The 21,534-nt window shown below is 43.2% G+C and overlaps 1 protein-coding gene across 2 annotated transcripts in view; it reads right to left on the bottom strand.

Annotated features, from left to right (window-relative positions):
* The window catches only part of LOC131983461 (potassium voltage-gated channel subfamily C member 1-like), a 95,143-nt gene extending 86,273 nt beyond the window's left edge, over nt 1-8,870 (bottom strand). For both annotated transcript variants that reach the window (XR_009395470.1, XM_059348172.1), the window contains exon 1: nt 8,267-8,870. Coding sequence is in view for 1 of the 2 variants with exons in the window: in XM_059348172.1 (XP_059204155.1) it covers nt 8,267-8,809 (543 nt within the window). In the remaining variant the exon portion in view is untranslated. The remainder of the gene's footprint in view (nt 1-8,266) is intronic.
* Between the last annotated feature and the right edge of the window lie 12,664 nt (nt 8,871-21,534).

The raw sequence follows: 21,534 nt of genomic DNA on the forward strand, positions 1-21,534 counted from the left end.
AAAATTAAAGAAAAATTAAGCTGTTTGGAGATTTGGGAACTGGTTTCGGGAAGCTTTCTTGTTGCTATCTAAGCAGTTTCATGGTTTTCTGAAAGCCCTGTCTGTTTTTTTGCAAACACAGGGACCAAAACAGTGAGGAGGTAAAGGAGGAGGAGGTTTAAATCGAGCCAGTAAGGTAGAAGGAGACCAGCTGCATTTCTCACCCCCCTCCCTCACTCACACACACAACAAAAAAGCATACATACGTCACAGCAGATCATTTTGCAGTAATCTGCTATGTGTGTGAGTGTACTGTACATGTCGGAGCTAGGGGCTTACTGTGCATGCTATTTTCTATGCTCAATTAGCCGCTTTTATGTGTGTGTCTCTGCATATAGCTAGTGTGTGTGTGTGTGTGTGTTCACTGTGTTATTGACCCCCCCTCATGAGTCGAGAGGACAGTGGAGATCACTCAGAGGTTAAACGCTTTTATTTCTTGACATGTCATCAAATATACTATGGTGTCCCTCTTTCTCTCTCTCCTCTTACATTCACGGTTCTCTCTCTCTCTCTCTCTCTCTCTCTCTCTCTCTCTCCTGCGATAGGCGACACATAGAGAAAGAAAGCTCTGTCGCAGCATTATCCTGAAAAGCACAGAGGGGGAAGGGGACCCTGGTGGATATATTGCCTATAGCGCAACGAAACCGCTAGAGAGGGAGGGGGAGAGAGAGCAGTGGTAAAGGTTTTAGAAACAGAAGGAAAAACACTGTGAAATATCAGGAGGAAAACAGATTTCAAGATTTTAAAATTGCTTTAGTGTGTGTCATTACATATCAGCGTCTGGTTGTCAGTGTTTTGCTGCAGAAGTACTGGGATCCTGCAGTGACTTTACCATCTATCACCATGCACCATACAGAAGGTTGGAAGCAATGCACATGCTTCATGAATAACTGTGTTTAAGTCATTGTTTTTGGTTGGATCAGTTCATAAAGAACCAGTTTCCATCTGTTGTAGGGCTGGGCGACATATCGGTATTACGAGTTATACTGATATATTTTATAAAGGGGTATGTAGTTGGGACAATACCACCATACTGATATATAATAGCTTTTGATGTTGCCTTAACTTATGACCACTATTTGTCGCGGTCTCTGCTGCTCATACTTTTCAGCTTGACCCGTCCCTTGCGCACGTACGTCGTCTCTCCCACGCAAAACACAACAAACTTTTCAAAAAAACATGGCAGATATGGTGCCGGTTGATTAAGAGCAAGAGCTAGTTCCTAAGAACAAAAACAATGGTTCTGTCATTTGGAGGTATTTCGGATTGCAGATGAAGAGCAACACGACGTTTTTTGTAAAGCATGCTTCAAGCAAATTGCCTCAAAAGGTGAAAGGTTTTGAATTTGATGAAAAAAAAAAAAGGTTGATGATGATTACTTGTGACATTGAGTTAAAACTAAACACTTTTAAGCACATTTTGTTTTGAATACCAATATATATCGTGTATCGCCATTCAACCTAAAAATACCGGGATATGAGTTTTGGTCCATATCGCACAGCCCTAATCTGTTGACTACCTGCCTCACCCTAGCTCTTTAAGAGGGATTCAAGGATTGCTGACATTTGAACTCAACACCCAAACAAACATATTTTTATACAAGGTAAAATCTTGAAAAGGTAAAATCTCTGATATTATTTACGTTTTCATTGAGTATCGCTGTTCCTCTGGGGCAAGGCAAAGTGTGAGAGGAGCTGGAATAGTTTGGTACAACTAGATCACTATAAGCGGATTATTGTGTATATGATCTTTAGTTCTCATGCAGATTATTATATCGTTGACATTATTATATCGTTTATTGGCTCTCTGTCAATTATTTTTCCTTTTCCCTCACCAACGGTCCGGCTCTGTCTCACTGCAGCAGGCCAGTAGACTACAGGCTGATTATAGTCTTGCTGAACCGCCAGCGGGTGAGCGAGATTATTAATTTACTTGACGAGGGTGGCTGCTGATTAATGTTGGATTGTACCACAAGTAGTCACTCAGTAAACAGGGTAAGTTAAACATGATAAAAGCGTGGCCTAGAGGTTAGAGGATTGGGCTTGTCGCTGGTTCGAATCCCAAGACACAGCTGACGTGACCTTGACCTCGCCCTTAATGCAGTTATGTGCTACCCACTGCTCCTGGCATGGTGTGTGTGCACTAGTGTGTAAAGGGATGGGTTAAATGCAGAGGATGAATTTCCCCTTTGTGCGAATATCCTAATCTTAATGATAACCGATGGGTCAACAAGTTCTCCATCCTAAACGGCAGAAGGAGTGTCAGTACCACAAACTACGGCAAACAAGTACATATTGCAGCTCGTGGTACAACGGTGCATTCTAAAAATAGCACACATGTACGGCCCGCGGTTGTAAAAAAGACTGCAGTTTTTGTGGATTTATGTTGTAAAACGACTGAGCTAGGTTTAGGGCAAAAACTTCCCAGTGAGGTGTTATAAAAGACAGATTAAAAAGTAGAGTGATGCAGTGAAGTAGTTACAAGTGTCACATGACTACCGCAAGTTTCTTAAAAAAACACACGTAACTTAAGTAAAAAATGGTTAACATTTGCTTTCACACGGGACACAATTCCCGTTTTCCTGGGTGAAAGGCCGCCGTTTGTTCAACCCATCCACCACCATGGTCTACAACCAAAGGTGTAAATCTGCCATTTTAAATTCTCTTCCCCATCAATCGCTACTACGTCAGCAAGATGCCAGCGGACGCATTGCAGCTATCGGTGAAATACGTCAATATCACAAATTTTTTGCTGCCTGTACACAAAACCTATATTGCCGTTTTTGATGGGAGAACATGCTGGATGGGTTTGCATTTCAGCCAGTGGTACAAAATTTCTCATGTACCCATGTATCACAGCTTTGGTTTGGTCTCTGGAAACTCCTGAGAAAATGTTTTTTAGCAGCTAGATGCCCCGCTGTGTTCACCAGCTCGTAGGGTTGGGCAATGTCTACAGAATTGGCATATGATGATGTCCGCTAACATCATCAGTGCGAGTCATCCAAACTACTCATATCATATGGGCACAAAACTCATGTAAGGGCTTTATCCACCATTAGGAATAAAAGGATGTCTGTCATCTTATTAATTCTTTCAACAGAAATAAGTGCATTATATAGCCTGTAAAAATGAGCACATTATTAAAAGTTTGAACATGTCTGTACAAATTCTTGTTCTACTTTAAATATGTTGATGTGACAGAAAATGAATGTGACAAAATCTGAATACTTACTTTGTTTAACAATGAATAAATGCTATAAATGGATAGTGGTCGATGGCTTTCAGCCGTCGCGATGGATAAACCCTACCAGGTATACTCTAACTGTGTCTTTCTGCTGTTTGCTGCTTGGCAGGTAGTGTGCGGAGTATTTTAGAGTTTTTTTCATTGAAAACAACTACCTGCAGCTGCTGGAGATGAGGATAATGAGAACAGAGTTTGTCAAACCAAAACAAGAAGCTAAAAGAGGCTAGAATGCTCTGTAACGCTGATGCTACATGCAGAGTTTGTGAAAATCCTCTGTGTTACCTTCGGGATTACACATATGAATTAAATCCATTGGTAACCATTGGTAACCAGTTGTCCGTTCTAGCGCAGTGCAGCCACCACTGCTAACATCCATAAATCTTTTTGATGTTCATTGAAAGGAATGTGATGAAATGAAACTGTGGGTTTCGTGCTTCTATTTTAACAGTACTTTCATGTGTCTCTAGCTGTGTAGAATTTTTTTGGGTCACCTGAAACTGGCCACATCAGCAATCACTATTATATCTGCTAACAAGACCGAGCGTACTTATTTTCTGTCTGCAGTAGCTTCATTATTACACTCCAGCATGACATCACAGTATAATAATGATAAACAAAAATAACACATATGCAACAAAAATCTCTGAGAATGAGGTCAAAATGACATAAAAAGTGCTGCAATTGTTGCATGCGGCAGTACAGTTATTGTACGTTAGCGTAGGTACGTGTGTTTGCCACTAGTGTTTGTTTCTCTCCTTGAGGGACTGGGAATTGCCATCACACCCTGCTGCGTGAAGGGATGGAGAGAGACAGAGGGGGAAAGAGAGAGAGGAGGAGGAATGTGTGTGGGACGGTTTTGCTTACAAAGGAACACCATTCAGCTGAGACATCCACCTGAATGAGGCGAGCTGAGACGTATGGCCCGATCAATAAACGGATACGAGCGACCCAGCCTGCCGAGCTCAGCAGAACAGAAAAAAAAGAGGGGCAGTGAGAACGAAAACGAGGGGGTGCAGAAAGTGACCCCCATCCTCTTCTTCTTCTCCTTCCTCTGCTGCTTCTTACTCTGAAATCATTCCAACCCCCCCTCCAACCAAAAACACCTCTCATCCTGTCACCCCCTCCCCTCTCTCTGTCTCTCTCCCCCTTCTTCTCTGCAGCAGACTAGAGCGCAGTCAGCTACTACGGGGACTGCAGTGTTACGCTATAGCACAAGCAGAGAGCTGGAGAGAACGAGAGAGAAGGGGGGGGGGGGGAGTAGAGGGGGGGGGGGGGGGGGGGCTGAATAGCGATAATAAGCAATCCAGCACTCAGCTCTGAAATTGTGGTAATAAAGCAGCACGAGCTGTCAGTGGTGATGACAGGGAAAGAAGGAACGAGGGAGGGCTGTACTGACTATGGAAAAGAAAAGGATTGAAAGATATGGAACTGTGCTCCCTTTGCAAGGACGTGTATGTTCTACATGTGCAGATGCATGAATTAAACCAGCGCTCCAGTCGTGCATTTTCCACCGCTTTCTTTCAACATCAACACTCTTCTTTAGCCTAGATATTGGCAGGGGTGAGCAGCTTCGCCCTCGTCATTCTCCACCAAGCTAATCAGCTAAAACCAAGCCAGCTCTCCGACCTCAGCCTACCTGAGCGCTGCTGCACAGGCTGCCCCCTCCACCCTTTCCAACCTATCTTTATGTCACTGTGCTGGCACCAAAACTATTGACTGCAACACTTTCAAAGTCACCTCCACTGTCATACCGATGCTCCCCCAACCCCCCCACCATGACACCACACCAGCGTTCAATTTGTCTTCTTTTACTGCCCACCCTCCTTTGGTTCTTCGATTGCTTGTTTGGCAGCCATGTTAACTTTTATTAATGGAAGAGATTAAGATTAAGATTCATTTATTAATCCCGCAATGGGCTAATTCAAACACTGCATTTAACCCATCCTGTGAACACACCATGCTTAGGAGCAGTGGGCAGCACATTTCTCAAATATGAGACACAGAATTTGGGACCCCCACCTTTAGTAAGTAATTTTTCCTGCTGTGAACATCTGGATCAGTACAGCTTCAGTTGTCGCTCTTTAGCTGAAGCACTAATAAGGAACGTGCACTTTCCCCTGCAAATGTTGTGATGTGCATGAACTGATAAACTGTTTTCACAGAGATAGTAAGTTGTTCGGGCACTGTAGAGAGATGTATTTCCAAACCCCTCCAAAAATGAACAAAATGCTGAAGGGAGGCTGCTTGAAAGTGCACTACTTGACAAATACTCACAGTGCACCTTGGAACTGTGGCAGAGACATGACAGAGCTACAGTGCAGCTAAAATGCGGTGTAGCAGCCTCCTGATGCATTCCAGTTCATTTCATTTTTTGTCCGCTAGCTCAGGGCAGGACAACCTTATAACCAAACAAGAATGCTGATATTAGACAAAACCCTGGACTATGCTGAATGACAGTTTTTCTTCCTTTTTCAATGCCTGTGCATGGCAACTAGGGTGCAGTTAGGGTGAGGAAAACATCATGGTTACGGTTAATAAAACTGCCAACGCATATTGCAGGTCTGTCACATTCCCCTACTTAATTTTCAGACATGTTACTTCCATTACTACACTTTACTTCCTGCACAGACACTAAACATAGGCATTTGGCATGGATCGCAATGGGTAGAATCATCAAATTTGGACATAATTTCTGGGGATAATAGACGACACCGTGTTTCTTTAGACTGTTGGTTCTTATATTTTTTACGATTTTTTCAGGCCACAAGGGATGTGTGTGTGTGTGTGTTTCTCTGTTTGTGTGTCTCCACCTGGAGAGAGATTGAGTTAATGTACTTTCTCAGCACATGGCAGAGTCCACAGAAAACACCTCGACTCCCAATGATGCTGGCTCTGCAAATGACCATAGATTGGTAAAGGCAATTAGAGATTGTGAGATTATTGAGAAGAAAGCAGAGGGGGACACAGGTGAGAGTCAGAGTACTAACCCAAGGGAGCCAGAAGTCAGTGGTCAAAAGTGCCCCCACACACACACACAAACTACAAACAAGAGTAGACAAAGAAAATGACTAATAACATACCACAGCGTGCAGAAGTTTTGATGTTCGCAGTAGTACCGTGTGAAAATGGATATGGCATAAAAGTAGCATATTGTGCACCTAGCACATGTGTGGTCGAGCAACAGACATGGGACATCAGAGCAGCAAGCCGCGTAGAGAAGAAATAGCAGTTCAGTTAAATTTACATGAGAAAATAATCTGGCATGTCATTGACATAACTGCACAGGTAGAGGAAAAGCATGCAAAGGAGGAGGGAAAGGAGAAAAGAGAGAAACATTTAGTTCACAGAAGAGACTAGAGAAATTGAGTGATGTTTTTGAAAAAAGAGAAATCATGACTGCAGAAGAAAGGTGTGAAAGCATTGACTGAATCACTGACTGATGGGAAAAAGAAGGGTAGAAATGAAATCCAAGTGTCCTAGAAATTGTCCTTTCCTTTCCTTGGGTTACCATGGATGGACTGATCATATACCATCAACACACAATCACTGGAAGCATGGTAAGGCTCTGTACCACTGTGATCTTCTGGTTCATTATAGTCAGGGGGGAGGGGCTCCTGAGAGTCATCCATATTGGTAAAAGAGTTGATCGGTCTCTGTCCCCTGTCCCATTGAACAACCCCTGACCCTTTGCGTCATCACACACTGCAACTCCACACCAACACCCACTCTCCACATCACGTTTAAAGATTCTGCGAGAAGACAGGCATAAATCAAGGGTTTACATACCCTTTAACTGTTGGATTTCACAGTACACAAACTCCAACTCCTATTGCATGAAAGCTGCATGTGCTACATGCCCACCACCATGACCCTTACTCTTCACTTTGCTAAATCAAGGGTACACTATGTCCTGCATTTGTAGTGGACATAATTTGTCAGCAGCAGAATGGTCTAATATTAATGAAATTGCTACAGCTGTGCATAGGCCTGTACTCTATGTTTTAGCTGCATTAGACATTCCAAGACATTCCTTAAAATAATGTTCTTTGTGCTGAGAGAACTGCACACTCTTCCTTTTTGAGCCATAGAAAATTTTACCTCTGTGCTGTAAAGCATTGCAGGGTAGTTTGTGCCAAATCCAAACCAGCAGTAACATTAGCTGTAATATGTAGAGGCTAACAATGACATTTGTTTCATTCATGTCATGCCCCAGTCTAGACTGGTGTAAAACAAAAAACAGACAAACTGGTTCCCTGAGGAAGACCAGTGGTTTTTTAGTGCAACAGTATTCGCTCCATCATCTACCCATACACACTCATTCACTCCCACACCAACACTCAGGTACAAATTCATTCAGCATCACCTGCAAGCACAGGTAACACACACACACACACACACACACACACACACACACACATGCAACGACTCAGAAACCTACTGGATGAAGTCTGAAGTGTAGGCTGCTTATAGGATCTTAGTTTTGTTTCATCAATAGCATGATATATGCGAGTGAGCAGGTGAATGGAGGGAGGACAACCTACCAGCCTTTGGATTTTCACTTTCAGTTACTTGTTGATAAAGTTTCACAGCTGAAAAATGTACGCCAGATTGGGCTGGTAGTGGGGAAAACTGCATCTTAAATTAGGGCCATGCTTAATCAAATCATGTTAAAATTATTCCGTATTTTGTAATAAATAGTATTTTGATAAATAATTGGCACATACATATAGAGACTGGAGAGAAAGGCAAAATTTGAGAGAGAGAAAGAGAGAAGGGTGGACTGATGCGCACTGACAAATAGGCATCAGCAGTGGCCAGGTCTTCACACAATGATATCAATGAGAGAGACTAAAGGGAAAGTACTGCGTCGGGGTAACTTTACGCGCAGCAATGCGCAGTGGCCCAAACTGTGCCAGACGTGGAGAATGTAATAGAATAGAACAGCATAGAATAGATGTGAATATACACTTGTCCAGTCACTCACCCGGGCGTATTTGGAGGAGTAGGGGTCCTCGAACAGCGCCCACATGTTGGGCCTCACCACATCCCACCACGTCGCCCTGCGGCCGTCCTCCTGCATGCACAGCCGCTTCAGGTCGCCGTCAGCCCCACCGGTGAGCGCCGGGTCATCTTCAGGTGCGTCCGGCTCGGGCTGCTCGAAGCTGTCCAGGGCTTCCTCTGCGTCGCGATGCTGCCGGTAGTTCATCCAGCAGCACGCCTCCACGTCCGTCTCATCGATGCCCCAAAAGGCGAGCTCCTCCTCGAAGAGCGGCCCACACACATCATTGGGGCAGTGGAGCTTGCCGGTGCGGTAGTAGTTAAGGATGAAGGCGAAGGTGGCTGGGTGGCGGTCGAAGAAGAACTCGTCGGACTTGGGGTCGTAGTCGAAGTTGCTGAAGGCGTCGGGTTCAGTCAGCCAAGACAAGCGCGTCCCCGGCAGCGTCTTCAGGGTGCTCCGGTAGGTCTCGTGTCGGATCCCGCCGCAGTTTATCACGATCTTCTCGCTATCTGACGCCGAGCAAGTCATGGCTGCGCTGGAGCATGCTTCGGTCGGTGCGCCCGACTGCTGCTGCTGTTGCGGCTACTGTCCTTCTCCATCCACCGCCGGTCCCCGCTCTGTAGGCTACTGTTATACCGTCCCGGCAAGGAGTCACAGGACCAACTGAGAGGAGGAGGAGAGAGAAGAGGAAGGAGGAGTCTTTGTGTGTGTTTGTGTGCATGTGCGCGCGCGTGTGCGAGTGTGTGTGTGTGTGTGTGTGTGTGTGAGAGAGAGAGAGAGAGAGAGAGAGAGAGAGAGGCGTGAGTCTGCAAGTGTGTGTATGACAGAGTAGTGAGAGAGAATATGTGGGATGCGGATTTTATGAATCAATAGATTTGCGCTGAATGACTGACTGCCTGATTGACTGACTGAATTGATATTACTGGATCATTTGATGTTATTAATGTCAAAACTGCCTTTGCTGCTGAACAGATCTAGATTCGACACTTTTGGCTCTTCTACTGTTGAATCTGCAGCATCCTTCGATTGAACTGCAAAAAAAAACAAGATTCATTGAACTGAGAAGCAGAGAGAGTCAGGAAAAACTCTCTCTCTCTCTCTCTCTCTCTCTCTCTACACACACACACACACACACACACACACTATATTTATGTATAATATACTAATGACACTACTGTACACTTCAGAATATCTTGTCACACAAATTACACAAAGGACAATGGCAACTGGCAACATCCTACAGTTAGGTACTACATAATGGCACTTTTTAACCCTAACCCTATACTGCTGTGGACGCAGTGTTAATTAAGATCTGAAAGTCAAAAACTAACCGGACGAGGTGACGGTAATGTTAGACCAGATGCTCCCATTTTCTGCAGGTAAAATGTATCTTTTTGTCAATGGAGTCTGGTGGATTTGTAGAAAGCATAGATAATGACTTCAGTTCCAAAGCATAAAAGACTGTGTATACTTAAGCTGTTATATTTTAGCCACCTAGAAAGGAATTCAAAATATGTTTTTCTTTATGTTTTTCAGACTCCTTTGACAAAAACAATACATTTACCTCACAGATCACCAGTTGTTGGTACAACAACCTGTTCATTTGTTTGCTTTATTGTGTGGCTATCCAAACTACCATGTTGTATACAGAAGTGCATTGCATATCTTCCATGCTGCTACTCTGCTTCTCCAAACAAGAGATGCACTGCTATCGGTAATACAACCTGGCTATGGATAAAGATATGCACCAACCTCATCATCCAGAAACCTCTGGAAATAGCTCTCATAATGCTCTGCATGCACAAATGTGAGGTTAAACCTAAGAGCTATTTACAAATCAACGACTTAAACACAAGAAAATGAAGATGGGAATTGTTGCAGGCAAGTGAATCCAAAATACGATACAGTGCATGCTGTACTTGAACACTCCCTCCCTATTTCCTATAATGTATTTGGAGGAGTAGGGGTCCTCGAACAGCGCCCACATGTTGGGCCTCACCACATCCCACCACGTCGCCCTGCGGCCTCCTCCTGCATGCACTGCCGCTTCAGGTCGCCATCAGCCCCACCGGTGAGCGCCGGGTCATCTTCAGGTGCGTCCAGCTCGGGGGTCTCGAAGCTGTCCAGGGCTTCCGTGAGTATTAAAGTGAGAACGACCCAGAAGTGTCAAATCCTTTCATACAGCTGCCCCCAAATGTATTAATTGTGCTCTGCACAGTTGGGGGTGTTAATCTGTTTTAAGAAAGTCAGGAGCTCTGGGAGGTATTGTTCTCTCCAGACAGGACAGCTGGTAACATCACCAACCAGTGATGCTCCAACCAAGTGTACATATGCACTTTGATGTTTACATCTGTTGATCTGCTATAGCCATTGTCACTGTGAATCTTGATTACATGTCCAATGGGCCACAGGGCAAGAGGCAGCCATGGGTCCACCAACATTAACCAATCACCACCTAACGGAGGAGTGCGGGAGGAAAATAGTGCCGTGTCTGTCTGGTCTGAAAGCCATGGAGATATTCCTTGATGAATCTAGACCAGAAATGATCAACTAGACTCTGTGAATCCATTGGGTCGCTTCATAAGCAGACTATTTGGTATAACTTGGCCAATATCCACAATTCAGCAGATACAAGAGCTTATGGTTTTGAGTTGAGAATAGCCTTAACTTCCAAGAACTATGAGAAGGACTTCTTTATGAACACCAAAGTGTAGGGCTACTTGGGGGTTAAACGGGAACATAAGGGAAGTTGATTCTGCAAGCTTGTTGCCATGCTTGCATTGGCTTCTCTAAGTTCACATTCTCCTCATTTAAAATTTGCCCTTTGGTTTGACCACAACTCAACAGGGATTCCTCTTCTGGCAACAAACAGCCTTATGGCCATCAGGTAAGCATCTGCATCCAGTCCTTGGTTAAAGTGTACTGCCCTAGTTGTTACAGACACAAATATAATCCACAAGCATGTCTCATGGTGTCTGCACACTTCCACTAATATGGGCCAAAAACACTCCATGCAAGTTGAGTAGAAGGCTGGTTTGTTTAATCTTAGATGAGCAGCAGGAAGATCTGCCATTTTGGGGGATGGAAGGCTTTGGTCTGCAGCACTGATATTGGACACATGCATGGTGGTGTCTCCAAATTGTTTCCAAAGACCTCAGTGTTCCAGGTTGTTACCTGTCCATGTACAGGATTATTCAGTCTAGAAAGCAGCAGGTGCCATTCTCTGTTGACTCCTGTGTCTCAGCTACACAAGTCCCCCTGAACATGGGGATGGTGGCTTGATAGGGCATGTCAGTGGTTAATGGCTGGCAATGATGCTTGAGCCTCTCATTCCACAGCACAACAAGGTTCAAGGCTATTGTGGCAATGTTGGCTATTGATCACCTTCCAACTCTCACATTTTTAGAACTGTGAAAATCAACAAAAAAATCCTGGGGACACATCAGCCATTCTTATGACCTCTCCACGGCTCTGCTGCTCTGCTGCTTTTCCTGTAGCCCAGTACACATATCCTTGATGGACTTGAATGTGAAAAATATGTGCTGTAACCTGTTTCTCACAACTGCAGTACTGTTTTGAATAGTTGGATTCCCTGGGCCGATTTGTTTCACAAAACTGACAACTATCTTGACAGCCAGCATGTGGAAGAGTTGTCATATAGATACGATCCCAAAAGTCAACCAATGCAATGCCGCAACAATATTCAGACCTTGGTCCTTTACCCACACTACCTTAATCATTACAGAGGGATTGTTGAAAGGTTGCTCCTGCGCCCACTCATAACTTTCACTTTGGAGATGTAACTGATGTTGCAGAGTGTGTTCTATCCTGTTTGCATTCGGTGTTAGTCTTTTCATTTAGTTTTAATGTGTGTTTGCCGATGCCTTAAACCAAGTATAGTGACTTTAGTTACGTTAGGTCGGCCAACGTGACTCCGTAATTAATGGTAGTCACGTGTGTGAATGTTATGTAATCCATGCTGTTTTGCCACTAGAGGGTGCTATGGCATAAGTAATGTTGGATGGCTATCCAATAAGTCCCAACAGTTCCCTGTAATGTCACAGTAGTCTGCCTGATTTAGAATCAGTATTATTAGTTGTAATGAAGGTGCTTTATTGAATATTAACACATTACCCTGTTCCTCATCTGGTCTCTCTCCTTTCCAGTTTATTTGCCCCTCTTCAAGTAGTTCTTACATATAAATAAGTTGTTCCTAAACAAGTACACCCACTAACTGCTGGGTGTTAGCTAACTAAACCAACTGACAAAGTTAGCCTGCTAATGTATGACTCACTGAGAGTGAAGATTAAAAGAGGAAATATGAACTACGGGCAACATATCTGACTTGAAAATGCAAATCCTGAATTTAAAATTGCTTTTCACAAAAGTAAGACAAAATACCCCAAATTACGAAACATCATGCCAATAGATAGCATCAGTTTGCAGGGATGAACAGTAACATTTTAAAGCACACCAAGCCCCCATAATTTGTGGCCAGTGTACATTTTTATCGGCCCGCTATGGGTGTAGCTTGGGAGAGAGGATCTCCCCAAGATCCGCCCAACTTCACCGGTTAGCGACTCAGGTAGAGGCTCAGAAAGTACCTGCCTCAGGTAGATACTTACTGAGCCGCTACTTACTGGCCGATGCTGATGGGATATGGTTGAGGCAGCAACTTTGCGCATGCATGATTTATTTGCAGACTGGACACTGAGTTAACATCTCCTGCTCTGACTGCAGCTGGGAGAGACCACTGCAGGAGGACTGGGCCGCCTGTGAGTGCTTTGGGACGGCTACCTCCTACTCATTAAGAAGAGTAGGAATGAGTCTCCAATAACACCAGAAAAAGTCACTAGATTTGCTAGTTGCTTTTTCGAAGAAGAGTCTCTAGATGGGTCTGAATAGTTGCTAAACATAGAGACAAAGTCGCTAAGTTGGCAACATGCTTGCTGCGTCGGTCTGTTGTCACATTCGAACTCCGTTGGTTAGCCGCTACAAAAGTACCTGTATGGGAACAGACGCCATGGGGAACTTACTAGTGGGTGGAGCCAAAACACTCTTTCCAAAAAGTACTCAGAAAGCACTCAGTGGAAACACGCCCAATGCAAAGAAGACTTCTGCAGGCAGATTTGAGACCAGACCAGGGGCTATGGTAAAGCTAACTCCTTCATGGCGTTTTCCTTGCCAATGCATGGTCTCTATGGCAAATAAAATGATGCAGCATAGGGAGCAATTTGGGATTCAGTATCTTGCCCACGGATACGTCAACACGCAGCCTGTCATGGTCAGGGATTGAACCGTACATCTGATCAGTGGGTGACTACTCTACCACAGGAGTCTGAAGTTTTTACACGCTGAGACAGCTATAATAGTGCAACCCAAAATTACTTGTTTAAAAGTATTTAATAGTTAATAGTTACTAAGAACTTAGAAAGGACATTATGTTCAAACTTTTTGATGAATTTATGAAAAGCTGGTGCAACCCACTCCAGGATATTATAAATTGGTACAGAAAATAGATACAATTTATCTGATCAAAACATGTTAACGCAAAAATATAGTAAAAGCTTCTCATTCTGCAAAATGGTTCCTTTCTGAATGCTAAATGTATGATGTGTCCAGTTTTTTTTAAATGTCATATCATTGGTGATAAAAACATTGATCATATGTAATATGTAATCAAGTTACTGTACATGTAAAACTAAAATATCTCAGAAAGAATAATAATCCTGAGTGCCAGTACCACACCACTCTATTTAAGATTTAGTTTAGTGGTCTGCATGAAAATGAGTCTCCTTCACCAAAGCTCTCACCCCCCCCCCCCCCCCCCCCCCTTCTCTCTCTCTCTCTCTCTCTCTCTCTCTGCTGCATCACTCCCTTCTTCCACACTGTCTTTCAATCTACTAAAACACTTGGCTCAATTAGAGCAAAGCAGGAGGGGTATGATAGAGTGTTTCACGCCCACCGCCCATTCCCTCTCTCCCTTCTCCTCTCCAAGATAGTCCCTTCCACCAGCATGAGAGAATGTGTGTGTGTGTGTGTGTGTGTGTGTGTGTGTGTGCGTGCGTGTGCATGTGTGTGTGGTGGGGGTGCAGAAGCAGAACAAGTATATGCTGAGCTCCACAAAATAGGGGGAAAAGACTGCAGACCGTCAGATCATTAGTGCTCTCCTATTTTCTCTCTCTCTCTCTCTCCCTCTCTCTTTCTCTCACAGTGTATTCTCTCCATTTCTCTCTCCACCTTCCCTTATCATCTCTACTGCTTGTGCCCCCCCTCCTCTCTCTCTCTCTCTCTCTCTCTCACTGTCTTTCACACACACAACACACACGCGTGCACGCACACACACACACACATACAAGTGCAGAGCTAATGTGCTGTGCTGGTCTGTTGAGAACAGTCTGCAGCACTATGCTCTGCTGTATAAGGTCCACTACAACGTCACCAAGACACACACACACACACACACACACACACACACACACACACACACACACACACACACACACACACGCTATTACTTCTATGGTCTAGGCAAGTACATACTTTCAGTCTTCTATAGGTTTTCAGAAAAAAACAGATTTGAGAAATTATACATTATAAAGGTACAATAGCATGCTTTGGCTATACTTTACTTACTCATGGTTGTTACAATAAGCTAACAGAAAAGGGATATTCAGTAAAACAACAATAAAAAAATGTAAATAAAAAAATACATTGAATAAAAAATATTACATTTTTGTCTCTTCCCCACCCTCATTTGCACAGGACTTTTTATTTTATTTTGGTACACAGTGCAGCAGACATGCTGTATTGGCAATGAAAGTGGCGCTGAAAGCAGACGAGACAAAAAGGCTCAGCAGAGAATCCAGGAAGCTTTCCTCATCAGTCCTGTGCTGATGGAAAGAGAAGCAATCTCCACTGAAAAAACACACATTGACACATTTGACTTTTTCCCATTCAACATGTGACTTTGTCAGCCACAAGGGGAGAGACACTTGGTGTGCATGCTCAGGAATAGTATGCATAAGTAATTAAATAATGTATATCAATGTATAATGAATGATTGACGTCATTTGGATTTTTATTAAAAATTAAAAATAACCGATGATTCCATTCAGTTAGCATAAGGGGAAAATAAATACCTGGACTAAACACACATATACGGTACTGTAAAGGTCTGAGCCACCAGTATTTTTTCAGAAAGACTCAGATCACCTGTTATAGATGTTTTGTCACTGGGTGGTGGCCATCTTCTATGCTGTAGTGTAACAGGGTAGCAGGATGAAGGCAACTGATCCCAATAAGGATCCTGTTAATAAGCTCATCAGGAAAACTAGTTCTGTCCTGGGAGTGGGACTGGAGTCTTTGGTGTTGTCAGAGAGGAGGATGCTGAGGAAACTCCTCAGTTTTATGAAAATTTCCTCTTATCCGCTACACATCAAACTCATATTGTAATAAGTTGAGTCTTACCACTGAGGTGCAGCACAGAACGCCACAGGACGTCTTTTTTTAATTTATTTTTTACCAGTGCTGTATCTAGGAGAATAGCATGCCAAAGCTAATTATCCCATGATGAGTGTACACACATTACAATCTCATAACAGCAGTAAACACATTAGCCAACAATAACTTAACATCGCCTCTGGGAAGGTCTGAGTCATCATGAATTAAGCGATCCCACTGTGTCCTCTGCCCCTTGCACTGTTTGGATGTGGTAGTCCACTGCTGTGTTGCTTCAGGTCAGACAGAAATGCTACAGTACAGTAAGTGTCATTGTACTTATTCCCACTGACTGACCCACTAGTGTTCTATCTGCCATTAGACAAACTCTTTTGCTTCATAGCAGACATAAAGTAGTCAAAGTTCAAACTAAACAAACAAAAGAACTCCTCATCCCTAGTAATAGTTGTGTAGTAGTAATGAGTAGTGGTTGCTAGAACTGTTTTAGTGCTATTCAATCAAGAGCAGTATCAACACTTAAGTTATTTAGCATCAAAGCAATCAAAACTTCCAAAAATTACAGGTGCAAAAATGTATTATGTAAATTAAGGTTTTTTTTAAATTTATGTCTACATGGAGAGTTGTCTTTAAGCGTATGTATATGTTTTAAATGAGAATATTATTCAAATGTATGTATTATAATGATCTTATTATGCGGTTAGCATAATAAGATCATTATAAGCTGATGCTATTCATGCTGCCTTTTTTAGTCAGATGTCATATGCAGTGTTTTGTAATTTAAGGTGTGTTTTGTGAAATGTGATTTAAAATTTGAACTTGAATGAATGAACAGCAGGGGGCCCTGTTAACCAAAAGATCAGAAAACCGTCCTGCAAAATTGACCTAAAGAGGTGTTTCCCCAAAGTCTATGACCTAAGCTCATATATAACCTTAAAATTCCAAGGTCATGAAATGTACCAGAATACGATGCTTACATTATACGTTTCTGCAAACCACAAATATGTTTAATCTGCATAATTCTGAACTGCTGCAACCTGTTCTAATTTCCTACTTGTTACATATCAATGCTTTATCAGGACCACATAGCAATACTTTTTTACTTCTTTTCGACCAAGGCAGTTCCAGGGAGCCGGTGCCTGATCTTGAACCAGTTCGCTTTTCAACTACCAAAAGAACCGGCTCTCTGCAGGAAAACTGGTTCAAGAGTGACACCAACTCTTTGCTGGTCTTGAACCATGAAACAGGGGCCGGGTTATCATGACCAACAAGACCAACTAAAACGTATATCATTAATATTATCTTATTTGTTTAACTGCAATGTGATTAATGCGGGGTTGCGTTAGCGGGCTAGAGGTTAGCTTACAACAAAGTCTAACATTAACATCTTACGTCCAGTTTTAATAAGAACGTAATCTCCGTCCATAGCATTCAAGACCAGCAGAACAAATGTGTTGTACATGTCCTGTTTGGATGCCAGAGTAGGCTCACAAAGCCAGGAGCAACATTTGTAAAGAGACAATGTAGTCTACCATTGTAGTTATTAAGATGTTAAGTTGTTAATATTATACGGAGACGTATACAGACATATACAGTGACGTAATGATGTGGCTCTCTACCCTATGGAAAAGCAAACAGGTTCTGAGACAGTTCTCAAGTTGAACCAACTGGAACCAGAACCAGCACCAGCCCAGCAAAAGAACTAGGCACGCATTGGTCAGACAATTACTACTTGGTAAGGTTTAGGAAACAATTAAAATGCAACCCTGCTTGTTACATGCATCCTCTCCTGCTTTTTACTCTTACACAGCTTTTTTGTTACCGGAAATGACTGATGGGTCGGTCATACCTATTTGTTCTCGTAAGCAGTCACACACACACGCTCACATACAAGAACACATGTACTCTCCTTCACACACAGCACTCACAAACACACACACACACACACACAGACCTATGCACAAACCTTCACAGAGATGGACAATGCATTAGCACATGTAAACACACACACCCATACACACTCTCAGTTAATTAAGTTAACATGCTGACTAAGGAGCTATGGAGCTCTTTGCTGTATGAGAGTGATAGCGGAGGGGACACATGCAGCCAAGGTGCACACACATACAAGGTACATACATGGACAGGATAAGGCAAAGTCAACCTGGACAGAACTGTGTTTATTTTGACATTGCACCAATACGAAGAGAGAGAGAGAGAGAGAGAGAGAGAGAGAGAGAGAGAGAGTCAGAAGTGGAGATTCTGACAAGATAAACACGAGGGGGTTATTAGAGAGGCAGGTACATGAATGAGAAAAAATAGATTTGATTGGGCTAGGCTGTTAGGGTAGCCTTTCTCAATAAATAATCCAAATGTGATGACAAAATACATTATTTTTTAGTGCCTTCCCAAATGACACAACTTTTTTTTAATCTGATGTCCTTGTTGTCAGGACAAACTATTCTTTCAGTGCCTTCTTAAACTTTTACTAAAAGAATTCATATTGATGTTTATGATCTGCCACCTCTATGGTGCACTTGGTAAAAGTAAGAGAAAGATGGTTGGTTTTTATAAAATCTAAAACAGTATTAGCATTGTTTAAAAAGGGTCAAAATTGATGCAGTCCGTTTTATTCCATGCATTTTTCTTCCTTGTCAAAATTTAAAACCTAAATTGACCACAGAGTTTCTTCAATTTCACATTTTTAGTCTTCGGCTCCACCCAACATCGACTTAAGTGACATGACTTGAGGACATTTATCAGACTTCACACAGCTCACTCTGGAGGCATGGCTTTTATCTCCATATGCAGTGGTACTCTCTAACCTCTGGAAAAACAACTGATGTGGGAAATCGCTGAAGTTCCCCTCTAACCGCGGAATGGCCGCGGAACGGCTCCGCTGTGGTTTTGCTCCGTCCTCTGCCCGGCGTCAATTCAAAACGGGCGCGGAACGGCAGCGTAGCCAGCCAGCTGTATACACGCGAGATAACGAGAACACGCAATAATCCTGAACAGACAGGAGACCGTGAGATCCCGTGATAAACTGTGTATAAAGTAAACAACAACCTTACCAACAAACAGCTTACTTTGCTTCTCCGACGTGGAAGATCTGTTGATCTGACCATCTATCCTTATAAAAACAATATGTTATGTCATAAATTATTGTATGATGTTCCACTTCAACAATCAATCTCTTGTCGTCCGTGTCGCCGACCCTCTGAGACCCTTTGATTGATTGATTGCTGATCTGGTGCCCCAGTCATAACATAATGTTGATGTAAAGTAGTTTTAGGCTGCATGAACTGCATATTGTGTTTTATTTTGAAAGGAAGTGTATTATGTTGATTCTGAGTCTGATTTCCTGTCTGGTGCGATCTGCTCTGTTGAGATTTACGAGGTTTAGCAACGGCTAGCGGAGAAAATCGAAATGCTACGGAATGCTCGTGCAGCAGAGCGGAGAGCCATGGCTGGGACGCTGCTGAAACGTTCCACGGCGCGCCCGGTGGAAATGCTCTCATTGATTAGAGTGGCAGCGATCAGCAATGGCGACCTCGGCGCAGCCGTTACGCGCCTGGTGGAAATGGCTTAAGATGTCCTTATACATCCATCTAGGGTACCATGCTCATTGTTACCGGCTGTCCGGTCCTTACATCACCAAAGTGAGAGCTGTGTCTGTATTCTCAACATCGAACTCGTCTCAGTGGGTGTTGGCCTTCGTCAAGGCGATCTCCTGTCTCTGATTATGTTATATTCATGGACAGGATCTCAAGTTACAGCCGAGGGAAGAGAGTTTGGTTTGCTGACCTCAATTGCACCTCTGCTCTTTGAACATTCAGATGTGGTTCTGTTGGCTTTAGCAGGCCGGGACATTTGGCATGACAGTCAGCACCTCCAAGTGTGAGCCCACTGGTTTGGGAGTAAGTTGCTGTCCCAAGCGAAGGAGTTCAAGTATTTTAGCGTCTCACGAGTGAGGGTAGAATGGAGCGTGACATGGACAGACCGTTTGGGGCGGCTTCAGCAGTGATGCAAATTTCTCAGATTACCAGTCAATCTTTCCCATTAGGTACTTTTCCCTCTAGTGAGCAGCTGTGGGTGTGGCTTGGGAGAGAGGATCAGCCCAAGATCCACCCAAGTTCACCGGCTTTCTGAGGCGCTACTAACTAGTCGAGGCTGATTGGATACAGTTGAGGCGGGATATGACGTGAGTAGAACTCGGCACAACCACAACATAACAGCGTTATGCAATCTCCTCATTAATGGCTCACATCCTTGTCTGGTGCATGGTCTCCAAGGCATACAAACACGATGAACAGTAACACAGAAACCATCTCCTCTCCTTCCATGTTGATTTCTCGACTGTTTGGACTTGCCACGTCGGTCTGTTGTCAGCATCACGTCACCTAAGTGTCGCAGAACTATTTATGTCACATTCTAACTCCATTGGTTAGGCGCTACAAAAGTACTTGTATGGGAACAGAGGCTGAGGGGAACTAACTAGTGATCATAGCCAAAACACTCAGCTGCTTTCCAAAAAGTACTCAGTGGAAACACGCCTTATTTTCCAACCCTTACCTATGTTCATGAGTTTTGGGTGACTGAAAGAATGAGATCACGGATACAAGTGGCAGCAATGAGGTTCTTTCATAGGCAGCTGGGCTCAGCCTTATAGACAGGGAAAGGAGCTCAGAAATCCGAAGCGAGCTCGGAACAAGATGAAGTGGTTCAGGCATCTGGTACCAGGAGCACCTTGCGTTTGAGGTGCCTCGGGCATGTCCAACTGGTAAGAGGCCCAGAACATGTAGGAATTAGGTGTCTCATCTGGCCTGGGAACACCTCGGGGGTTTTCAGGAGGAGCTGGAAATTGTTGCTGCAGAGAAGGAGATTTCAAATTCAATGCTTGCAGACTGCTGCATCCACAAAAAAGCCTGCACATTGCCTGTTGGGTGGGCATTGATGGAAGTTATGTCTGAAGGTAGAGTTTTTTAAGCATAACGCTGTTTTTTTCACCCTAACCTTGGGATAGTAGTTTTGCTCTCTAACATTTAGGCCGGGTGTTGACTTCCCCAGGAAGGAAAGTAGTGACATCTTGCACAAGAAAGCTTAAACTTCAAATGTCTGTTGTGGCTAAAGTCCAACAATTGGATTGATTTGAGAACAATAAAGAAACAAGAGACCTCTGATGTTTTTTGCTTAGCAAAGGAGAGTATGACACAGATTGAGTATCACTTTGTTTAGATGCATCATTGTAGTGTATCATAGTATATGATGAATTGTGTATGTAGTGCAATAAAGTGTATATGTCCATAGTAACATGCACACTAAACTAGTATGCCAACATTATAAACCTGTTCCAACCTGCTTTGGTCATCAAGCAAATTTTAAAATCAGAAGGAAAAAAGCAGAGAGAGAGAAAGGGTAAAGATAGATAGATAGGAGAAAGAGACAGTGATAAATTGGTTGGGATGCTGACTTAGCTAAATTAAAAACAGGAAAATAGAGAGAGAGAGACAGAGAGAGAGAGATTTTTCCTGACTCTCTGAGTGTGTATGTGTGTGTGTGTGTGTGTGTGTGTGTTGGATAGAAGATGGGGACAGTGCAGTAGACCAAAAGCACAAGACATTCACAACAAGGGAAAGAGAGCTCTTTTTAAAAAAAAATAATTACAGAGGGAGGGAGTTCAAGTTCAAGTTCAAGGTATTTATTGTCATTAATTACAGAGAAGGAGTCATTTGCAACAGAAATCTTAGCTCTCAGGCTCCGTCCAACAATGCTCATTAAATATGAATCAAAAGAAAATC

The sequence above is a fragment of the Centropristis striata genome, chromosome 13 (assembly GCF_030273125.1).
Source record: "Centropristis striata isolate RG_2023a ecotype Rhode Island chromosome 13, C.striata_1.0, whole genome shotgun sequence".
NCBI lineage: Eukaryota > Metazoa > Chordata > Actinopteri > Perciformes > Serranidae > Centropristis > Centropristis striata.